Raw genomic sequence first — 19731 nt, 5'->3', positions numbered from 1 at the left:
CCATCCAGGCAGTAACAGATTCAGAAGCAAAAGCTAGTCCTCTCAGTCAGTCTAGTACTCTTTCCTGTGCCACATTGACTCCCTATTTGCCCAGCAACATTCTGACCTGAATCACTTCTTTCTAAAATTTCAGGTGCAGTTGTCGAGTTTGTGAAAGAACTTCAGGATATCGAAGTGCCAGAGTCTTTTTCAGGGGAGCTAGAATGCATCATTTCCCCTGAAAATGTGCATGGCAAATGGTACCATGGTGATGTTGAACTCAAATCTAATGGAAAGTACACTATTACATCTCGCCGTGGTCGTCAAAATCTCACTGTCAAGGATGTAACCAAGGAAGACCAGGGTGAATATAGCTTTGTTGTAGATGGGAAAAAGACAACCTGCCATCTAAAGATGAAACGTAAGTCTTCCCACATCAACTCCAAACTCATGTGATGGCATTTATTTTGAATCAATGACATAATTATAATTTTGATTTTTGTCCTTGATATATTCCACAGCCCGCCCCATAGCTATTCTTCAAGGACTTAGCGATCAAAAAGTCTGTGAAGGTGACATTGTTCAGCTTGAAGTTAAAGTTTCTTTGGAAAATGTGGAAGGTGTCTGGATGAAAGATGGCCAGGAAGTGGAGCCCAATGATCGGATCCACATCGTGATAGATAAACAGTCACACATGTTACTCATCGAAGACATGACCAAGGAAGATGCTGGACATTATTCCTTCACCATCCCTGCTCTAGGACTTTCAACTAGCGGACGAGTTTCTGTTTATAGTAAGCATAATCTCTTTTTCTATTCCCCATGGTCACATGATCTGAGGAGCTCTGACAAAATGTGTAGTGGGTTTTTGTTATTATTGGTGCTTTGGTAAAAATCCTTTCATGCTGTTTATTTACTTTTGTTGTGATTTTACAGGTGTGGATGTAATCACACCTCTAAAAGATGTCAATGTTATCGAGGGCACAAAGGCTGTCCTGGAATGCAAAGTCTCTGTTCCTGATGTGTCTTCTGTTAAATGGTACCTAAATGATGAACAAATCAAACCTGATGACCGTGTCCAAGCAATCATCAAAGGAACTAAGCAGCGACTGGTGCTTAACCGAACACATGCTTCCGATGAAGGACCTTACAAGTTGATGGTTGGCCGAGTTGAAACCAGTTGCAATCTCACTGTGGAAAGTAAGAGCTTTTTCATTTAAATGATTCATCTTATAATCAGCTTTCCTGTTTCAGTGTTAACTAAGCAAATCGTACTTTTTATCTCCAGAAATTAAAATCATCAGAGGTCTTCGTGACCTGACCTGCACAGAGACACAAAATGTGGTCTTTGAGGTGGAGCTCTCTCATGCTGGAATTGATGTCTTATGGAATTTTAAGGATAAGGAGATCAAACCTAGCTCTAAATACAAAATTGAAGCTCATGGAAAAATATATAAGTTGACAGTCCTAAATATGATGAAAGATGATGAAGGGAAATATACATTTTATGCAGGAGAAAATATGACATCTGGAAAACTTACAGTAGCAGGTTAGCAAATTTAACAAGCTATGTTTTGTGGGGAGAGGGGGTTTAACTTTAATATTAAAAATAATCTTTCACCTCAACTTTCTAGGACAGTATCATTTTGTTTCTGATATAAATATTTTCCACTGTCTTTTCCTTTCTTTCTCTCCCTTTTATATCTTTATTTTATTTTAGAATACATTACATATGCATATATGATTAAAGAAAACAATTCATCTCTGTGTTAATTTTTTATTACATGAGGAGAAAATAAGGGGTAATAAACTCAGATGGAAAGATTAGAAAGTCTTAGCTTTATTTTTTTTTAAGCCAAACCTTACCACTCCCTGCATCTTTCCAGAGGTGGGGAACTAGAGGTATACCCCACTACATGTATCATAGTTTGATACATCAGGCATTTTTTTGGCTGAACTCTTTTTGCTCCTTGTATTCTTTGTTATAAGAGATGGTTTCTGGGATGTTATAAGAGGCATTGAGAGATGTAGGTGATGTGAAAACAAAAGACAAAGATAATAATTTTATTTTTAAAAGATATGCTTTAAAATATTATAACATTTCTCATACTTTTGCACCTTTGTTCATACTTGTCCAACTCCCCAAAATACCCTTTCTTCTATCCCTTTCCCCAAGTAGTATCTGTAATATTTCAACCATCATTCAAGGCCCAGCTCCAATGCCATTTTTCCCATTAAGCCTTCTCTAATGTTCTTAGTCAAGAATAATTTCCCTTCTCTGTGTATAACACATGCTTTGTTACTTTTATTTGGTCCTTATCTAGTTAACCTAGTATTAAATTTTGTGTACATGTCTAATCTCCTCTGTGAGACTATAGGTCCTTGGAAGGCACAGATAATACTGTTCATTTTTTATCCACCCAGTGCCTACTAGGTTAGGCCCTCAAAATATTTAATAAATTAAAATTAATTGAGTAAGGTAAAAATATAATTAATGCAAATTAAATTTTATCAAATGTAATACAAATTGAATGTTATTAAATTCAAATTGATTAAAAGTGAAAAAATAATTAATTAAAATTAAAAAATAAAAGAGACTTATGGCTGTACCTATATCATTCCATAGGAGGTGCTATTTCCAAGCCACTCACCGATCAAACGGTAGCTGAATCCCAGGAAGCTGTGTTTGAATGTGAAGTCGCCAACCCAGATTCAGAAGGCGAATGGCTCAAAGATGGCAAACCTTTAGCAATGAGTAAAAACATCAAAAGTGAAGCTGAACATCATAAAAGGAGACTTATTATCGTGGCTACCAAATTAGATGATATTGCAGAATACACTTACAAAGTGGCCACCTCCAAGACATCTGCCAAACTCAAAGTTGAAGGTCAGTGGTTTTGTCATTTTGATTCATACCTTTAGAAGCATTGCCCCTTCCAATCCATGGTTTTCCTCATACCCGCAGCTGGTAACAACCTTCCCACTTGGACTTCCCACAGAACTTTGTTTTGTAGCTCTCAAATGCACTTATCATTTAATAACATGCATTATGGTTATCCATATTAGTGCCTTCCCCAATGGTAAGGTCCACAAGGGTATCTACGCTTTTGTCTCCTCCCTCTGCCCAAATCCAAGAATAGTGCTCTGACTTCAGTAAGCATTTAATAAATGTGTCAAAGAATAAATGAATATTGATTTAGTACTTAATTACATCCTATTTGGAGGTATGTCTACTTTAAGTATATTAATCATATATGTGACATAACCAAAATCATCATAAACAGTCATTGCAAAACAGTGTAGAGGTTTTCCCTTTCCCTATGTAATACTTTAAATGCCGTAGGAGAAACATGTAAGCAGGAAGATGGAACTTCATGTATGTGATATGATGACATCTTAACTCCCCACTTACTAGTTCTTTTTGTCTTAATTATATCAGTGTGATCTCATAAACCCTTCTCCTATATATGCTACCTCCTCCTCCTCCTCAATCAACCCTTGATATTGGTGCAGATAATAAAGTTTGTTTTCTGTATACATGGCAAAATATTACATGCTTATTGTCTTCAAGGCTTTTTATGGTCCTAGAAACTCAAAGATTTCATAAATAATCTCTAGGGATCTTTTGAAAGACAGGTATTACATAATCTCAAAATGTTTGATGGTTGCTGTTTTTTTATCAATATGCTCTCATAATAGGATAGATTCCAAATATTTTGGTTCAAGCCTTTTGCATGAGGAGGTAGATCACTTTTCATTTTCTGAACTAATCATCCCTTCGTCTTTCAGCTGTCAAGATAAAGAAAACACTAAAGAACTTGACTGTGACAGAAACACAAGATGCTGTTTTTAATGTTGAGCTGACCCATCCTGATGTGAAAGGAGTTCAGTGGATTAAAAATGGTGTTGTGCTACAGTCAAATGACAAATATGAAATCTCAGTGAAGGGAAACATTTACACACTAAAAATTAAAAACTGTGCTGTTGTCGATGAGTCTGTTTACGGCTTTAAGCTTGGGAGGCTGGGAGCCAGTGCCAGACTTCATGTAGAAAGTAAGTCTACATGAAAACACTTTACCAACCAGTTTGTGGATTGCTTCTCATTAAGCCAAGGCCACCACTGACTTGTTTTGAACTTTACTTCTTAGCCGTCAAGATCATCAAAAAGCCAAAGGATGTAACTGCCTTGGAAAATGCCACCGTTGCTTTTGAAGTGAGTGTTTCCCATGACACTGTTCCTGTCAAATGGTTCCATAAAAATGTAGAGATTAAGCCAAGTGACAAACATAGGCTCGTCTCTGAGCGAAAGGTTCACAAGTTGATGTTGCAAAATATTGCTCCCTCGGATGCTGGAGAATATACAGCTGTGGTTGGACAACTTGAGTGCAAAGCTAAACTCTTTGTGGAGAGTAAGTGTTTCGTTTTCTTGATGCAGCCTGGCAAACTCTTTGCTTTACTTTGTTTTGATCCAGTTTTTTTTATTTTCAATAACTGGGTCATTCTCTTGCTTTTCTAGCTTTACACATTACAAAGACCATGAAAAGCATCCAAGTGCCTGAAACTAAGACAGCCTCTTTTGAGTGTGAGGTGTCCCATTTCAATGTCCCTTCCATGTGGCTGAAGAATGGGGTGGAGATTGAAATGAGTGAGAAGTTTAAGATAGTTGTGCAAGGAAAGCTTCACCAGTTGATCATCATGAACACCAGCACGGAGGATTCTGCTGAATATACTTTTGTCTGTGGAAATGATCAAGTCAGTGCCACCCTGAAAGTGACACGTAAGTCAAGGGGAAAGTAGCGTCCCCTCAGTTTTCTTGAGATTGTCTTCCGCAGTTGCTCAGGAATTTACTGAGCATGAGCCTATTTACCATTGTCTGAGATTTTATCATTTTGACATAGCTCAAATTTCCAGAGGAGAAAAACACCAAGTCTTCACCTCAAAGGCTCTCAATTCAATCTATTCAATTCAACAAGCATTTAATATGAACCTATACCAGGGATTCTAAACTTTTTTGTGTTATAGCTCCTTTTGGAATGATGAAACTTAAGAATTTTTCCTTTTTTCAGAAAAAAATATTTTTAAATGTACAAAATAAAATATGCAGAAACATTTATCAAAACATTAAAAGAAAAAATTCAAGTTCATAGACCCCAGGTTAAGTAAGGTTAAGTACACTTTAATTGATTTTGGAGAGACAAAACCAAAAATGAAACCAGTCCCTACACTTAAAAATCTTAGATTCAACTTTCTACCATTCTCCTTCTATTTGCTCTCCAGTTGATCAGTCAGCAAGCCTTTACTGAGCACCTACTCCATTGCATCTCAGATCAAACATGGTGGTTTTTATCACCTTGACACTTTTTTATTGAACCCCATGTTTGTCCAGCACTACACAGGTATTCTAAAAACCCACTGTAAAGTTATTTGAATTTAGTTAGGCTGAAAGACAATCATGCTATGTTTCCCCCAAGATTTCCTTTCATTCTTCTCCTGAAATAACCAACAACCAAACTGTTTGAATTTTCTCCCTTTTTTTTTTTTAGCAATCTTGATCACATCCATGTTGAAAGATATCAATGCTGAAGAAAAAGACACTATTACCTTTGAAGTAACTGTGAACCATGAAGGCATTACTTACAAATGGTTAAAGAATGGCGTAGAGATCAAATCAACTGACAGGTGTCAAATGAGAACCAAGAAGCTCACGCACTCCCTGAACATCAGGAATGTCCATTTTGGGGATGCTGCTGAGTACACTTTTGTTGCTGGAAAAGCCACATCAACAGCCACCCTTTACGTGGAAGGTAATCTTTTACAATTGGGATATTAGAGAAGCTTCACCACATCTTTCAAAGATACTATGCAAAATTCTTAATCATATTTCTATGGTGTTTTCCCAGCTCGTCACATTGAATTTAGGAAACATATTAAGGATATTAAGGTTCTTGAGAAGAAAAGAGCCATGTTTGAATGTGAAATTTCTGAACCTGACATCACTGTACAATGGATGAAAAATGGACAAGAACTACAAATTGCTGACAGGTGATCTTTTGGTCTTGGTGACTTTCCTTTGATAATAATCCCTAACAATCTTTCATTCTATACTTGAATGGATCTGTGATCTCAAGACACTGTTCATTTCCTCCCCATCTTCTTATCCAATGCCATAAATTACCCAGAGAGTACTTCCCAATAATTAGAGGCTTTCCTCTTGTTATTTTAATATACTGTGGTTACCAGTAGTGCAAAATATGAGGTAGTATGCAACAGCGAAAGGAGCTCAAAACACCTGGGTTCATATCCTGCCTCTGTGTGACTTTGGACAAGTAACTTAGCAACTCTCTTCAATTCAGTTTCTTCCTCTGGGGTATCTTTCAGCTGTATATCCTTGACCTTATGATCTGTCATCTCTCACTCTTGCTACCTGACTGAGCCAGCTTATCAGACATACCTTTGATATCATCTTTATTCAGTGCTTCTCATGTGAAAGTTACCAATGGTAACATGTTCAACCTACTCATATTCTCCATATTTCTTTCCATTGTCATTTGGGTCAACTGGAGTTTTGATCCCCTCAGGACTGTGATATTCCACAATTCAAAGTCCTTTCATATCACTGGGATAATGGTATGGTTTCCTGTAACTCATGGAAAAAATAATGATAAAAGTAGCTAAGTGGTACAATGGTCAAATTGCTAAACCTGGAGTCAGAAAGACCTAAGTTCAAATCCAGCCTCAGACACTTTGTAATTGTGTTACTCTGGTCACTAATTCTCCGCCTCAGTTTCCTCAACTTACAATAGGGATAATAATGGTCTAGGTTTGGGAAAGTCAAATGAAATAATGTGTCAAGTACTTAGCACATAAGTAGGCATTTAATAATTGTTTTCCTTCTTCTATCCTTTCTTCTTCCTTCTTTCCTTCATTCCTTCCTTCCTCCTTTCCTCCCTCTTTTCCTTCTTTCCTTCTTCCTTCCATCCTTCCCTTCTTTTTCTCTAATGGTTCTGGGGAAAGAGCATTGAATTTGGATTAAGACACCCAGGTTTCATACTCTGGCTAACTTTTAACAAGTTCCTTAATCTCTCTGAGTCTCAGTTTCCTTCCCAGTAAAATACAGAGCTTGTTCAAGGTGATCTCACGAGATGCTCCCAGTTTTACATCCCTAACCTTAACATAACCTGTAATTCTGATTTAAAAAATAACAAAGGTATGTTCATATTAATGCTTTATCATTTATAAGCCTCATACAATTCAGTTCAATTCAATAAAAATCTATTAAACACCTATGGTGTAAAAGATACTGTGCTAAGTGCTAAGCATATAAAAATGAAAAAATTCAGTTGAGCTTCAAAGCCACCCCAGGAGATAGTGCAAGTATTATATAGCCTGAGTTTGGTACTTAAAGTCTTTATGACCTTGATCAAGTCACTTATCCTCTAAATGGCAGTTTCCTAGCTTATAAAATGAGGAACATGGAGTAGATGGTCTCTGAGGTCTCTTCTAAAGCCCATCACCCCTATAATTCCCAGTTATCTTTATACTGCTATGTAATCACACACAATTTCTATTTCATTCTTCAGAATGAAGATACAGCAGGAGAAATATGTTCACCGCCTTCTCATCCCTTCCACACGCATGTCTGATGCTGGTCAGTACACTGTCGTGGCTGGAGGCAACACGTCCACTGCTAACCTCTTTGTGGAGGGACGAGATGTTCGCATTCGTAGCATTCGCAGGGAGGTTCAGGTATGTGTGCATAATAGAAAATCTCTTGGTGCTTCATTTTTAAAGTGCTCGGAAAACCTTTCCTTGCTAAAAAGGCCTATAAAAATTAAACATGAGACAAATGAAGACCTGGTGTGAGGACAGAAGGAAAACCAATAGTTTTTCCTTTAACTAGAATCTTGTGAAGAATGTAATTAGCTGATCCCTATTGTTTTAAACTCTTGTACTAATAATAATTCGTGTTCTATTAGTTCTTGTACTAATAATAATAGTGTTCCTTCATCTAAAGGTTTAGGATGTCCATGGCAGCTGGTTAGATTCCTTAATGAAGTGGCTAGAGAAGTTTCATTGCTTTGTAAATGGCCACTTGCCACTCAGTGGGAGCAAGAATAGGGCTTTCACTTAAAATCTCTTTTTAAAGCAGTCAGTAGGATCAGACTGCCATATAGGACAAGGGGCTTTGTCATGGAAGGGGAGTCTTAGCATTTGAGAAACTTCCTATTACAGTTGGGGTCCTATTTCTGTTTCTCCCATCAGTATCCCTTCTGTGATTCAGCAGAATCTCTTCAGCCTTTGCAAAGTTGTTTCTTAACAAATGCCAGTCCTTCTACATGGCACCTTAGTTATGAAAAGTTATTTTAAAAGACAGAAGGCATGATCATGGTTATTCTTTATTAGCACAGTAGGATTTCCTGATGATAACTCCAGCATTTGTTATACTCATGTTACACATGAGTAACTTGAGTCTTAGAGCAGCCCCCTGCCACAACCCAACCAATAGCCAGTTTAAGGTCTTCTACACCTAATCCAGAAATCTTTCCACTAAGCCACCTTTCAGCAACACTTGGATTAACTTTTATTATAAAGAAGAGAAATTAATCTAATGAGATCAGCTTTTCTTTTCTTTCTTCACTCCAGGAACAAATTATTGCTCTGATAATAGCGATACTATCTCCCTGAAACAAGGCTTCATTCTGATTTTTATTAAGTATAGATGCCCAATCATGTATCCAATAAGGCAAGCAAAGAGGATGAGTTATAATTTAGCCAAGTGTAAATGTAACCTGCTCTTCAACAGTGTAAATCCAGAAAGAGGCAAACTGAATGAAAATAAGCCCTTGATTTTCCTTTCATTTGTCCTGATCACAGGTCATTGAGAAGCAGCGTGCTGTTGTTGAGTTCGAGGTCAACGAAGATGATGTTGATGCCCACTGGTATAAGGATGGCATTGAAATCAACTTTCAGATTCAAGAACGACATCAGTATGTAGTGGAGAGAAGAATCCACCGGATGTTTATTAGTGAGACCAGACAAAGTGATGCTGGAGAATACACTTTTGTGGCAGGAAGAAACAGGAGTTCTGTAACTCTCTATGTCAATGGTATGGATGGTGTTTAAAGCACACTTTTCTGACCTGGGTTTAAGCACTGAAACTGTACTACTGATGTCATTTTTAAGGATTTTTAAGGATTTGGGGGCCCCTCTAATTCAATATTATTTTGTCTACACTACAAATACATATTTTTTTCTTTCTTCCTTTTTCAAAACAACTCAAAGTGTTTATATATGTGTGACGTTGCACTTTTCTTGAATTTTGTTGGTGTTAAAACATAGGGCAGATGGAAAGTAAAGAATCAATGGCAGCCTTAGAGAGCACATAATAGCTGGGTGCATTTTTAGTCAGCCTGCAATACTGAGAACAGTCTGTAAGAATCCATATATATATCATATTGACTTTAGGATTAAGCACTGGAAAGTGGCTGCCCCTAGACCAGCATCGCAGGAGTTTATACTAGCACTATGGGCATCTGATCGACCCATACTCAAGGATGTTCTGGTAAACATATAACAGCTCACTAGCATCACTTGGAGTAAGAGGAAAAAATTGTACTCTCAGCATATTTTAAAGTTTAATCAGCTTTATTCACATTTTCTTCAACATGTTCTTAGGTCTATATAATCAACACAAACAAGAAATCCAGCTCTGGTTAGTAGCATTTGTGAATTTCTGAGGTGTAATGCTCAAGTTGAAAATAAAAGTGTCAGCTCTTATCAGTTGGTTGGAGCTGCTCCAATATACCTCTGTAGCCAATGTATCAGGAGATTTTCTCAGTCTCTTGTTTCCAATACAGGGGCTTCAGTGGGAGAATAATATTTCTGGGTCACTCATGATTTTTAACCCACTACATATAAAGTGTAGCATGTAGTAGGCACTTAATAAATACCGGTTGACTGGCTTAGGTGACAACACAGAAGAAAATTCCATTAAATCATTTTGATCTTCCCAAGCCCTGCTCCTGACCTGTTTTAAAGCTGACTGACCTCAAAATGAGGCAGAGAGAATAATTGCTGACATTTACGTGGCACTTCAGAGTGCTTTTACATAGTCTCTCACTTAATCCTCACCACAATACTGTCAGGTAGATGTTATCATTATTCCCATTTTACTGGCGAGGAAACCAAGGCAATTAATGCACACATCTAATATATGTCTAACATGGGATTTGAACCCATGTTGTCCTAATTGCATATCCATTGCTTTATCCACTATGCCACTAAATGAGGTATGAAAAAAACCCTAAACAGCATCCCTGTCTTACTTTCAGGTACATCAAACTTAAACAGACTTCCCTGGAAGGTGCTAGAGAATGAGTGTAGTGATCAGTTTTCAATGTATTCTGAGAGCTGGATTATCATAGTATCCATTTATGGTTATGCCCATTTTAGAGGTGAAAAGAACTGAGACACAGAAATTTGATCATCCAGTACCGTAGTGGTAAAAATGAGACTAGCTATTGTATTTTCCCATCTTGTATTATATGAATTGAGGCAGCTAGGTGGCACAGTGAACAGAGTTCTGGGCGTGGATGTACTAAGGAGCTCTTCCCTAAGTTATTTACATTTTCTACTTTTTCAAACACCAGGTTTCTGAATTCCTTTGTGAATAAAGCAGTGGAGTCAGGAAGATTCAAATTCAAATTCAGCCTCACACACTTACTAGTTGTATGACCCTGGGCAAGTCCCTTAACCCTGTTTACCTCAGTTTCCTCATTTGTAGAATGAGCTGGAGAAAGAAATGGCAAACCACATTTCTTTACCAAGAAAACTTGAAATAGAGTCATAAAGAATTAGTCACAACTGAAACTACTGAACAACAAATTCCGTGAATTAATTAGTTCCCCTTAATTAAGAATAGGTAGACTATGTTTTCTTTAACCCATATAAAAATCTACATATTTGATTTCCACTCACAACATGTAGATAATATTCTACATCAGTCATGTGTTCATTCAATAAAGATTCATTGAACACCTACTATCTGCAAGGAGCCATACTGTACTGTAAGTCAGGAAGCCTGGGTTCTGGTCTCCATTTTATCACTAACCTCCTGTGTGTCTCTTCCCTGAGCCTGGGATTTTCCCACTTATGAACTGATGGAATTGGACTAGATAATCTCAAAATTCCTTTCTGATTTCACTATTCTATAATCCTGCCCCATAAAAGAGACACTAAGGCATAACGAAAATCAATCAATCTACTAGCATTTATCAACCAACTGCTATATTCTAAGCAATGTGCCAAGCTTTGGGAATGCAGAGACAAAAATGAAATGAAAAAGGCCCTGTCCTCCATGTATCAGGATCTGGGATCAAGAGAATTGTGTTTGATTTTCTAAAACTTTACTCCAGGTACCAAAAGTTATTCCTTCCTTCCTGTCACGACAGATAGGACAAAGTTCTGAAGCCAAGGGAAACCCAAAAAGATCTTTAAGGTACCCATAAAATTCAAGCTTTATCACTGGGCATTTGATAAGAATAGATAGCATTTATATCCCAGTCAAGTTTTAAAAATGCTATGGCTATGGATCACTTAGATGCTCATGGTGCTAGTATTTTATAATGATTTATAAATATGATATCTCGTTTGCTCTTATAATAATCCTGTTGGGTAGATGCTACCTTTATCCCAGTTTTACAGATGAGGAAACAAAGGTTGTCAGAGGTTAAGTAACTTGCTCGACTGGTAAGTGTCTGAGGGAGGATTTGAACTCAGAAAGTAAGAGGGCAAGCCTTTACTAAGCACCTACAATGTGTCAGGTATGCTTTCTATCTCGCTTATCTCACTTGATCCTGGAGAGATGGGGTGCTATCATTATCCATCCATTGAGGAAACTGAGGCAGATAACAGTCAAGTGACTTTCTTAGGTCACAGCTAAAAGTGCCTGAGTCCAGATCTTCTGGACTCCAGGCCCCGAATATTATGTCCCCTGCACTTGGTAGCTGGCTGCCTGTAACATTGTATTTAGCATCTTTTGGGCATATTCTGTATTTAACACCTTTTGGACATATTTGTCATGTCCCTAAGAACTCTTTAATGAGGTCAATTTTTCATCAATTTCCTTACAGCTCCAGAGCCACCCCAAATCTTGCAGGAACTCCAGCCCACCACAGTGCAGTCTGGCAAACCTGCCCGTTTCTGCGCTGTGATATCAGGCAGACCTCAGCCCAAAGTTTCCTGGTACAAAGAGGAACAGTTGCTTTCTACTGGCTTCAAGTGCAAATTTCTTCACGATGGGCAAGAGTATACTCTCTTGTTGATTGAGGCCTTCCCAGAAGATGCTGCTGTCTATACCTGTGAAGCCAAGAATGACTACGGAATTGCTACTACTTCTGCTTCCCTAACAGTGGAAGGTATGATGCACCTTGCCTTTCACTCTCGGGACAGTACAAATGACTGATGATTCTGAGTTTTCTTAAATCAATGAAAAACTATAGTTCAATTTGCCAAAATTCATTTGTGTAGCCAACTCTTCTGGAAGACACCTAGAGTCAAGTGGAGTGTGCTTGTAGGTTCTGCAAAGGTCAAAAGGCCATCTAACCATCATCATTTTTTTGGGTCTCTTCCTTTATTTAGTTCCAGAAGTTGTATCTCCTGACCAGGAAATGCCTGTGTATCCTCCTGCCATCATCACCCCTCTTAGGGACACGGTGACTTCTGAAGGAAGGCCAGCCCGCTTTCAGTGCCGAGTGTCTGGAACAGGTATGTTAAGCAAAAATAAACTTCTTTCTAGTCTTTATTCATGGTCTCTGATGCTTAAATACAAAAAAGTTGTTATTCTTGATTTCCTTTCCTTGTATGGGATAGAAATGTAGGCCTGGGTTTATTACTTTTTTTTTCTTTTTGGATGTTAAAGACACATTCGGCTTTCTGGTTAAACCTTATAGACCCTTCTCAGAATAATGTTTTTAAGTGCCTAAAGTAAAATATACAAGATTACAAAGGAAGCCAATTATATTAAAATACTATTCTCAAAATATACAAACTCATCAGCCCTTTAAAATGTGATCCTGGGAAGAGATCTGAAGACCATGGGTTAAGAACTACTTTTCTGGGCCAATTTTTTTCTTTCTTTCACAATTATTTTGTCTGTCTAGTCTGAATTCAAAGAGAATTTTCCTGTCTGAGTTAAAAATATTTCTATTTTGTAGAATTAAATGTGTATATGGTATGGCCTAAAAGGGGAAAATGGCCTTGTTAAAAAATCAATAAACATTTAAGCGTCATTGAAAAACATTAGAATTTCTGTCTTTATCCATGATTAAGTAGGATCAAGGGTAGCTAGGTGGCAGAGGAGATAAAGCACCAGGCCTGGAGTCAGGAAAATCGGAGTTCAAAACCAGCCTCCAATACTTAATAGCTAGATGACCCTGGGCAAATTGCTTAACCCTGTTTGTTTCAGTCTTCTCATCTGTAAAATGAGCTGGAGAAGGAAATGGCAAACCATTCTGGCATCTTTGCCAAGAACACCCCAAATGGGGACATCACAAGTCAGATACAACTGAAACAAATGAGCAAAAAAAAAGTAGGATCAGCAAAACTTTACCACAGAAGGAATTAGTTCTACTATCTTTCTCCATCTTTCTCCTCTCATAAATATACAGAGGATTATTTAAGTATGGGTAAATGTCTTTACTTACACATGTCACAGTCATCTACCACTTACTACATTAAGTCTTCGGAAGCTGCTTGAGACACAGATAAGCTAAATGCTTGTCTAGTCACTTAGCTAGAAGTTATCAGCAGTTGATTTTCAACCCAAGTCTTCCTGATTCCCAGCCCAGCATTCTATTATGGCACATTGTCTCTGTCTTTCTACATATCATAAGTGGGGTAGAATAATCCATCCACACAAACTCACTTGAGGAAAAACATTAAAAGTCTTTCATTAAAAGGGAAAACAGCTGAACTGTGAACAATTTGAACAAGCAGGCTATTAGCAAAAGCAAATGTCAGTTTGCCTCTGATGTGTAATAAGCACCCTAAACAAGGCTCAAAAGGAGTCCAGTCAGACTCTGAGAAATTCATTCTGATGTGTATATATCAGAATGCTCAAACCCTGGGTGGATTCCCATTGAGTTTATTGTACATTTCACATCTCAGAGGCAACTTGACGTTTGTCATGCTAATAGCTTGTTTTTTAAACCTGTTGTCAGCTTGGCCAGGTTGGGGGAGGGAAGAAAATTAAAAGAAATTTACATGTTAACTTTGTTGTATATTTAAATAGGATAACAAGTTGTGTGTAGTAGATTTGCAATTTTGTGTGCAATCATCTTTTTTTATTAAATTATGTTATACAACAAATCCTATAAATTAAAAAAATTAATATGCAGTAGAATTGGAATTGAATCAGCAGATCAAAGTTCTAAGTAGATTCAGAGAACTGCTGTTAGCTATGCTTTTGCCTGTGAAAATAATAACTTGCATTTTATAGCTCTATGTTTTGAAAACAGATCTTAAAATGCTTATTATTTGATTCTTACAACCCTATGATGTAGGTGCTATTATTATCCCCATTTTACAGAGGAGGAAGCTGAGGCTGTCACAGAGCTAGTAAGGCTGTTAATACTTAAAACATATTACTATCAATATTAGCTTGATAACGTATTTTCTTAATTATAAAAATAAAAAACCATTTTAAAACTAAAATTTATGAATTATCCAAAGGGTTTTCTTTTCATTGAAATTTCTTTGGAAAAGATTTTCATGAAAATTAGAACCATGCACTGGCTATCTGACCTTGGCTAAATCATTTCAAAATTCTAAGTCTCAGCATCCTCTTCTAGAAAATGGGTAGATTGGGCTACTACCAAGTGGAGAGTCTAAAGGTCCCTTTGCTTAATTTCTATAGTCATATTACCTAATCTTTATTTTGATTTTGTCTTTGAGATGGTAAAAAAACAAAACAAAACAAAACTGAAGGTCAGTTTTTGGCAAAATGCACAAGTACACTTTGGAGGGGCATAGGATAGAAAAATGTATAATCCTTCTATCATACTGACTTAAAGTAAATTTAAATCTTGTGAGCATTTTTAATATTTGAGTAGACACCCTTGTAGATATTTCAAACTGTTCAAATACCTATATCTACAGGTATGGACATTGCAATATCTATATACTTTTTTAATAGGGGTAGCTAGGTGGTGCAGTGGATAGAGCACCAGTGCAGGAGTCAGGAGGACCTGAGTTCAAATCTCACCTCAGACACTTGACGCTCACTAGATGTGTGACCTTGGGCGAGTCACTTAACTCCAAGTGCCTCATCTTGGGTCATCTCCAGTCATCCTGATGAATATCTGGTCACTGGATTCAGATGGCTCTGGAGGAGAAGTGAGGCTGGTGACCTGCACAGCCCTCCCTCACTCAAAACAAAGTCAAGTGCAAGTCATGTCATCATTTCTCTGATGGCACACACCTTTTTTAATATGACAAAATTTAAAATTCACTCTAAAAGCAGATTTCAATAGTTAGCAAGAATATATGTATATCTATATATGTATACACATATGTGTATATATGTGTGTATACTCACATACATACATACATACATATATATATATATATAAAGAGATATATATGTTCATTCCTCCCTAGTATTCACAATGCAATTCCTCTTCAGAACTAACTGCTAGTCATCAAGCAGACACTGTCCTAAGTTCTGAGGATCCAGAGAAAGGCAAAAAACCTGCTCCTGCTTTTCAAGAGATCACACTCTAATGGGGCAAACAACATGCAAACACCTGTGTATAAAGAAGAGATTGAGAGGATAGGTTGGAAATAGTAACACAGGATACTTACTAACTTCTCTAATCACTAACCACTAGCAACTAACCGCAAGAGCAGCAGTGCCTTCATGTCATTAGAAAAGGCAGGAGTCACTTGAAATTGACTAATGCTTGTAATTTCATTAGACAATGTTTCTGAAATACAAAGGGGGTGTTTATGCTTAAAAGCTGTGAAAGTCCTAGCAGACTGGGGAAAAGTTAGGACCCAAATGAATCATGTGTGGTCTTTGGTGCCACCTAGTGATAAAATACTAAAATTACATGCTTTTCAACTAAAAGTGACACTAAAACTTTTTTTTAAAATTTCTGTTTTGACCAAGCACCGTATGTATCCGTTGGAAGAATTTCCCTGTGTTTCAAAGAGTGCAGCATGTAAAAGAAAGTTAAAGTAATGTTGGACTTAACAGCAAATAATTTCCTAGTTGGGTCCATTATAATTATTTTTATAGTACCTACATGTAACAAAATCTAGTTTTCATTCCATAAGCCATTCATTCTATCTAACCCTTTGTGTCAAACTTTAATTTCAATTAAGATGTTTTTTAATTATGGGTTTTTGCTTTTATTATATCCAAATAGGTATCTTGCATTATTGATTGCATTATCACAATAGTATACAATAACAAATTTCAGATTTTATAAACAATAAATTGATTTTAACAGAACACCCCCTCTCACAGTACACTTCAAGAATCATAAAATGGGGACATGTAAATTCAATAAGCATTTCTAAATGCCTGCTTTGTACAGAGCGTTGTGTGTCAGGCTGGGAAGGATACAACCTACTGTAGTGAAGACATTGTCTCTGCCTTCGATCTTAAGGTCTAATAAAGGGAAAAGCTACAATATAAAATAATGTGCATGGGCTAGCTCTAAAACAAAGTGCTATGAGATTACTAAGGGTGAAAAATGTGTCACTATTCAAAGGTATCTGCAAAGGCTTGATAGAGAAGGTAGTATTTGAGCTGGGCTTTGGGAGGGAGACTGGCTGAGAAGGTGAGGGTTGAGCAGTCAGAGAAGAGGGAAAGCACCAGTTAGGTCTGGGGACAGACAGACAGACAGACAAGAGTCCCTTGTTTTTGAGCAGTGAGAAAATTATCAATACTGTAATAATGAGTAACAGTAACAATGCTAACTTCCCAATATTCATTTATTACTTTATGGCTTAAAGGAGATTTTCTGTTTTCTCATAATCTTGACAGCTGCCACACAATCTCTTCTACATACAATGCTCCTTTGCCCTCAGGGCTAATTTTGTAGCCAAAACAAATAAGGATTAGAAAAAGATATATAGTGGCTGGTGGACAGTAGAAAGAAGGGGCAGAGAGAGATGGTCATACTGACATACTGGGGTTACTTCCAAGGCCCTTGGCTTTATGTATCGCATAGTGTCAGGGCAGTATACCTGGGGGCACTATCCATATGCTAGTAATCACAAAGCAGAGTAAGGAAAAGCAGTGAATGACCCAGTCCAATTCTATCACTATCCTGGGGGAAAAAAATTAATCAGTGTATCTATCCTACCAGTGGTGGTCATTGAAAGAGGAAACTGTTTACCTCAGTACCAAAAAAAGGATCCTGTATACTATCTCCTTGCAGGTCTGCTGACACTGGGGAGTTAGCTTTCTCCTCTTTTTTCCCCTTTCCTCTATGAATGTATACCTATCAATTACACAAAACATGAAGCTATTTTTTATTTTATTTTTAATTTATGGAATAAAAAATGCATTTTCACCACACATTACAAAGCTAGTCAGAAGATTACAGAATTGTTTAATAAGCCTGAAGTTCAGCTCTGTAATGTTATGCTTCTTAAAAAGACTGCTCAGAATTTGTTGTTATAGCTTTCTTATAGAAAGGTTGCTGCTCAGAAAGCCTGGGGAGACTGAGGTTTATATAGGTATTCCCCAATACCATATTGGGGAAACCATTTATGTTACTCTGCTGGGCTCATCCATTCTGTGGCTTTCTTGTTCACCTAGTGGCTTCTATACTGGGGCCTCAGTTTGCAAAAAAAATTTTAAATACTGTCAATTAAATCCAATAAACATTCATCAAGCTCCTACTCCACTATTCTAGATTGGTTGGTTGGTTGGTTGGTTGTTGTCCTTCATTCTCAAAGAGGACCAAAATTACATCACTGTGCTAGAGTCAGGTTTCAACGTGGGCAACTGTGGCTGATCAGACCAGTATGAGCTCTGAATGCTCTACCACAGGTCGGGCACAAATAGTCTGTGTGAACATTTGGGGTGGATATTCTAAATTTGCATAACCTGTGTTTCCTTTGAGCTGTTTCAATTTTTCTTTGCTCATAGAGCGCAGCACCTTCTCTGATGTGGGGACACCATGCTCAGTGGTCCTGTGCTATTGTCTCCCATGTCACACCATCAATTCCAAAGTTCAGTATACAAAGATGAAACTAACCATCTTTACAAGCTCTTTCTTACAAAAGAACAGGAAAATCTAGAGAGTCACAGGTTGTCAATTTGCTAAGAAAAAAGTACAACCTACCAATACCTTTGTAACATGTAAACCTGACCTTTGGATGTAATATCCAAGGATGGGGATTAGCCTTTTTATTTCATGGGCACAGGGAATTCCCAGAAATCTTTCCTACCAATGGCAATTGGCACCTTCTCTGCAGCATACAGTCTTAGGTAGTTGCCCAGGACAAGTGCCTGAGAGGACAAGTGACCTGAAGAATATCACATAGTCCATAGATAGCAGAGGATTTTCATGACCCTCTATCCACTATGCCACACCAATATTAAATATACAAATTTGTCTACAGCATCTCAACATTTGTTTGACAAATATAAAGAATGATTATGCCATTAGAATATGAGCTCCTTGAGAGCAGAGGATGTCTTTTTGCCTCTCTTTGTCGCCTCAGCAAACTGCCTGGCACATAGTAGGTGCAAATGTTGGTGAAATGTGTGAATGACTGGACGAATTGGAGTCATGTAATTTAAATAAATAAACCATAATGTAACCATTGTAAAAGAATATATTTTCAGATAAAATGTATCCACTGTTTTTTTTTCTTTCATTCCAAATATTTTTTTTTCTTTTGCAGATTTGAAGATTGCTTGGTACAGCAAAGACAAGGCAATCAAGCCTTCTCGCTTCTTTAGAATGACTCAATTTGAAGACACATACCAGCTAGAAATTGCAGAAGCTTATCCAGAAGATGAAGGAATTTATACATTTGTTGCTACTAATGCTGTAGGCCAAGTGTCAAGTACAGCAAACTTGAGACTGGAAGGTACAGTACTATAAACAAAAAACAAAAATCTCTTTTCATTTAGAATCTAATCCCCTAGAGAAAATAACCTTACTACAAACCACCACTGGTCATCTGTCGATATCTAATTCAACTAATTTTATCATATGCCAACATCTTGCAAAATCATCTATTTCCCATTTCCCTATTTTACCCCAGAGTATCTTAGATAGTATTCTATTGGCTATGGTGAGTCATTCAGCATTGTACTGCTATCATGTTCCTTGACCAGGTATATCAAAGGGCAGAGAAAATAAAATTATTTTGTTGGGCAAGAAAAGTCAGTTTTCATCATCATTGATGATGATGACGATGATGATGATAATAATAATGGAAATTGTGATTATAGGGAGACATTCTTTCATGAGAGTAATTACTGAATTTTTCATGTCTAGACATTGTCACAGTTACAATAGCAAATGCTTTATCTACCTGTCTTTTGAAGACATAAATTAGACTATAACTATGAAAACTACTTTTGTTCTAATTTAGAATACTCTCCTGCCTACTTATAAATGAATTCATAAACTCTCCCAAATATGGAATATTGTAGTAGTTAACATATATTGATTTTGATCCACTTAGGCCTCTGAATTCTTGTTCAAAATTTTTAAATAGTGT

At 37.2% G+C, this 19731-nt stretch overlaps 1 protein-coding gene across 50 annotated transcripts in view; it reads left to right on the top strand.

Annotated features, from left to right (window-relative positions):
• TTN (titin) overlaps positions 1-19731 on the top strand; it is a 325993-nt gene that overhangs the window by 48087 nt on the left and 258175 nt on the right. For all 50 annotated transcript variants that reach the window (XM_072612482.1, XM_072612462.1, XM_072612461.1 and 47 more), the window contains 15 exons: positions 134-400; positions 501-773; positions 916-1179; positions 1268-1528; positions 2606-2866; positions 3769-4032; positions 4128-4388; positions 4496-4756; positions 5523-5783; positions 5880-6021; positions 7560-7725; positions 8854-9085; positions 12111-12395; positions 12619-12744; positions 18904-19092. In XM_072612482.1, the coding sequence (XP_072468583.1) occupies positions 134-400; positions 501-773; positions 916-1179; positions 1268-1528; positions 2606-2866; positions 3769-4032; positions 4128-4388; positions 4496-4756; positions 5523-5783; positions 5880-6021; positions 7560-7725; positions 8854-9085; positions 12111-12395; positions 12619-12744; positions 18904-19092 (3513 nt within the window). The remainder of the gene's footprint in view (positions 1-133; positions 401-500; positions 774-915; positions 1180-1267; positions 1529-2605; positions 2867-3768; positions 4033-4127; positions 4389-4495; positions 4757-5522; positions 5784-5879; positions 6022-7559; positions 7726-8853; positions 9086-12110; positions 12396-12618; positions 12745-18903; positions 19093-19731) is intronic.

Source organism: Notamacropus eugenii, chromosome 5 (genome assembly GCF_028372415.1).
Source record: "Notamacropus eugenii isolate mMacEug1 chromosome 5, mMacEug1.pri_v2, whole genome shotgun sequence".
Classification (NCBI taxonomy): domain Eukaryota; kingdom Metazoa; phylum Chordata; class Mammalia; order Diprotodontia; family Macropodidae; genus Notamacropus; species Notamacropus eugenii.
Note: the sequence above shows the minus strand (reverse complement) of the source record. Positions and strands in the feature narration are given on the sequence as shown.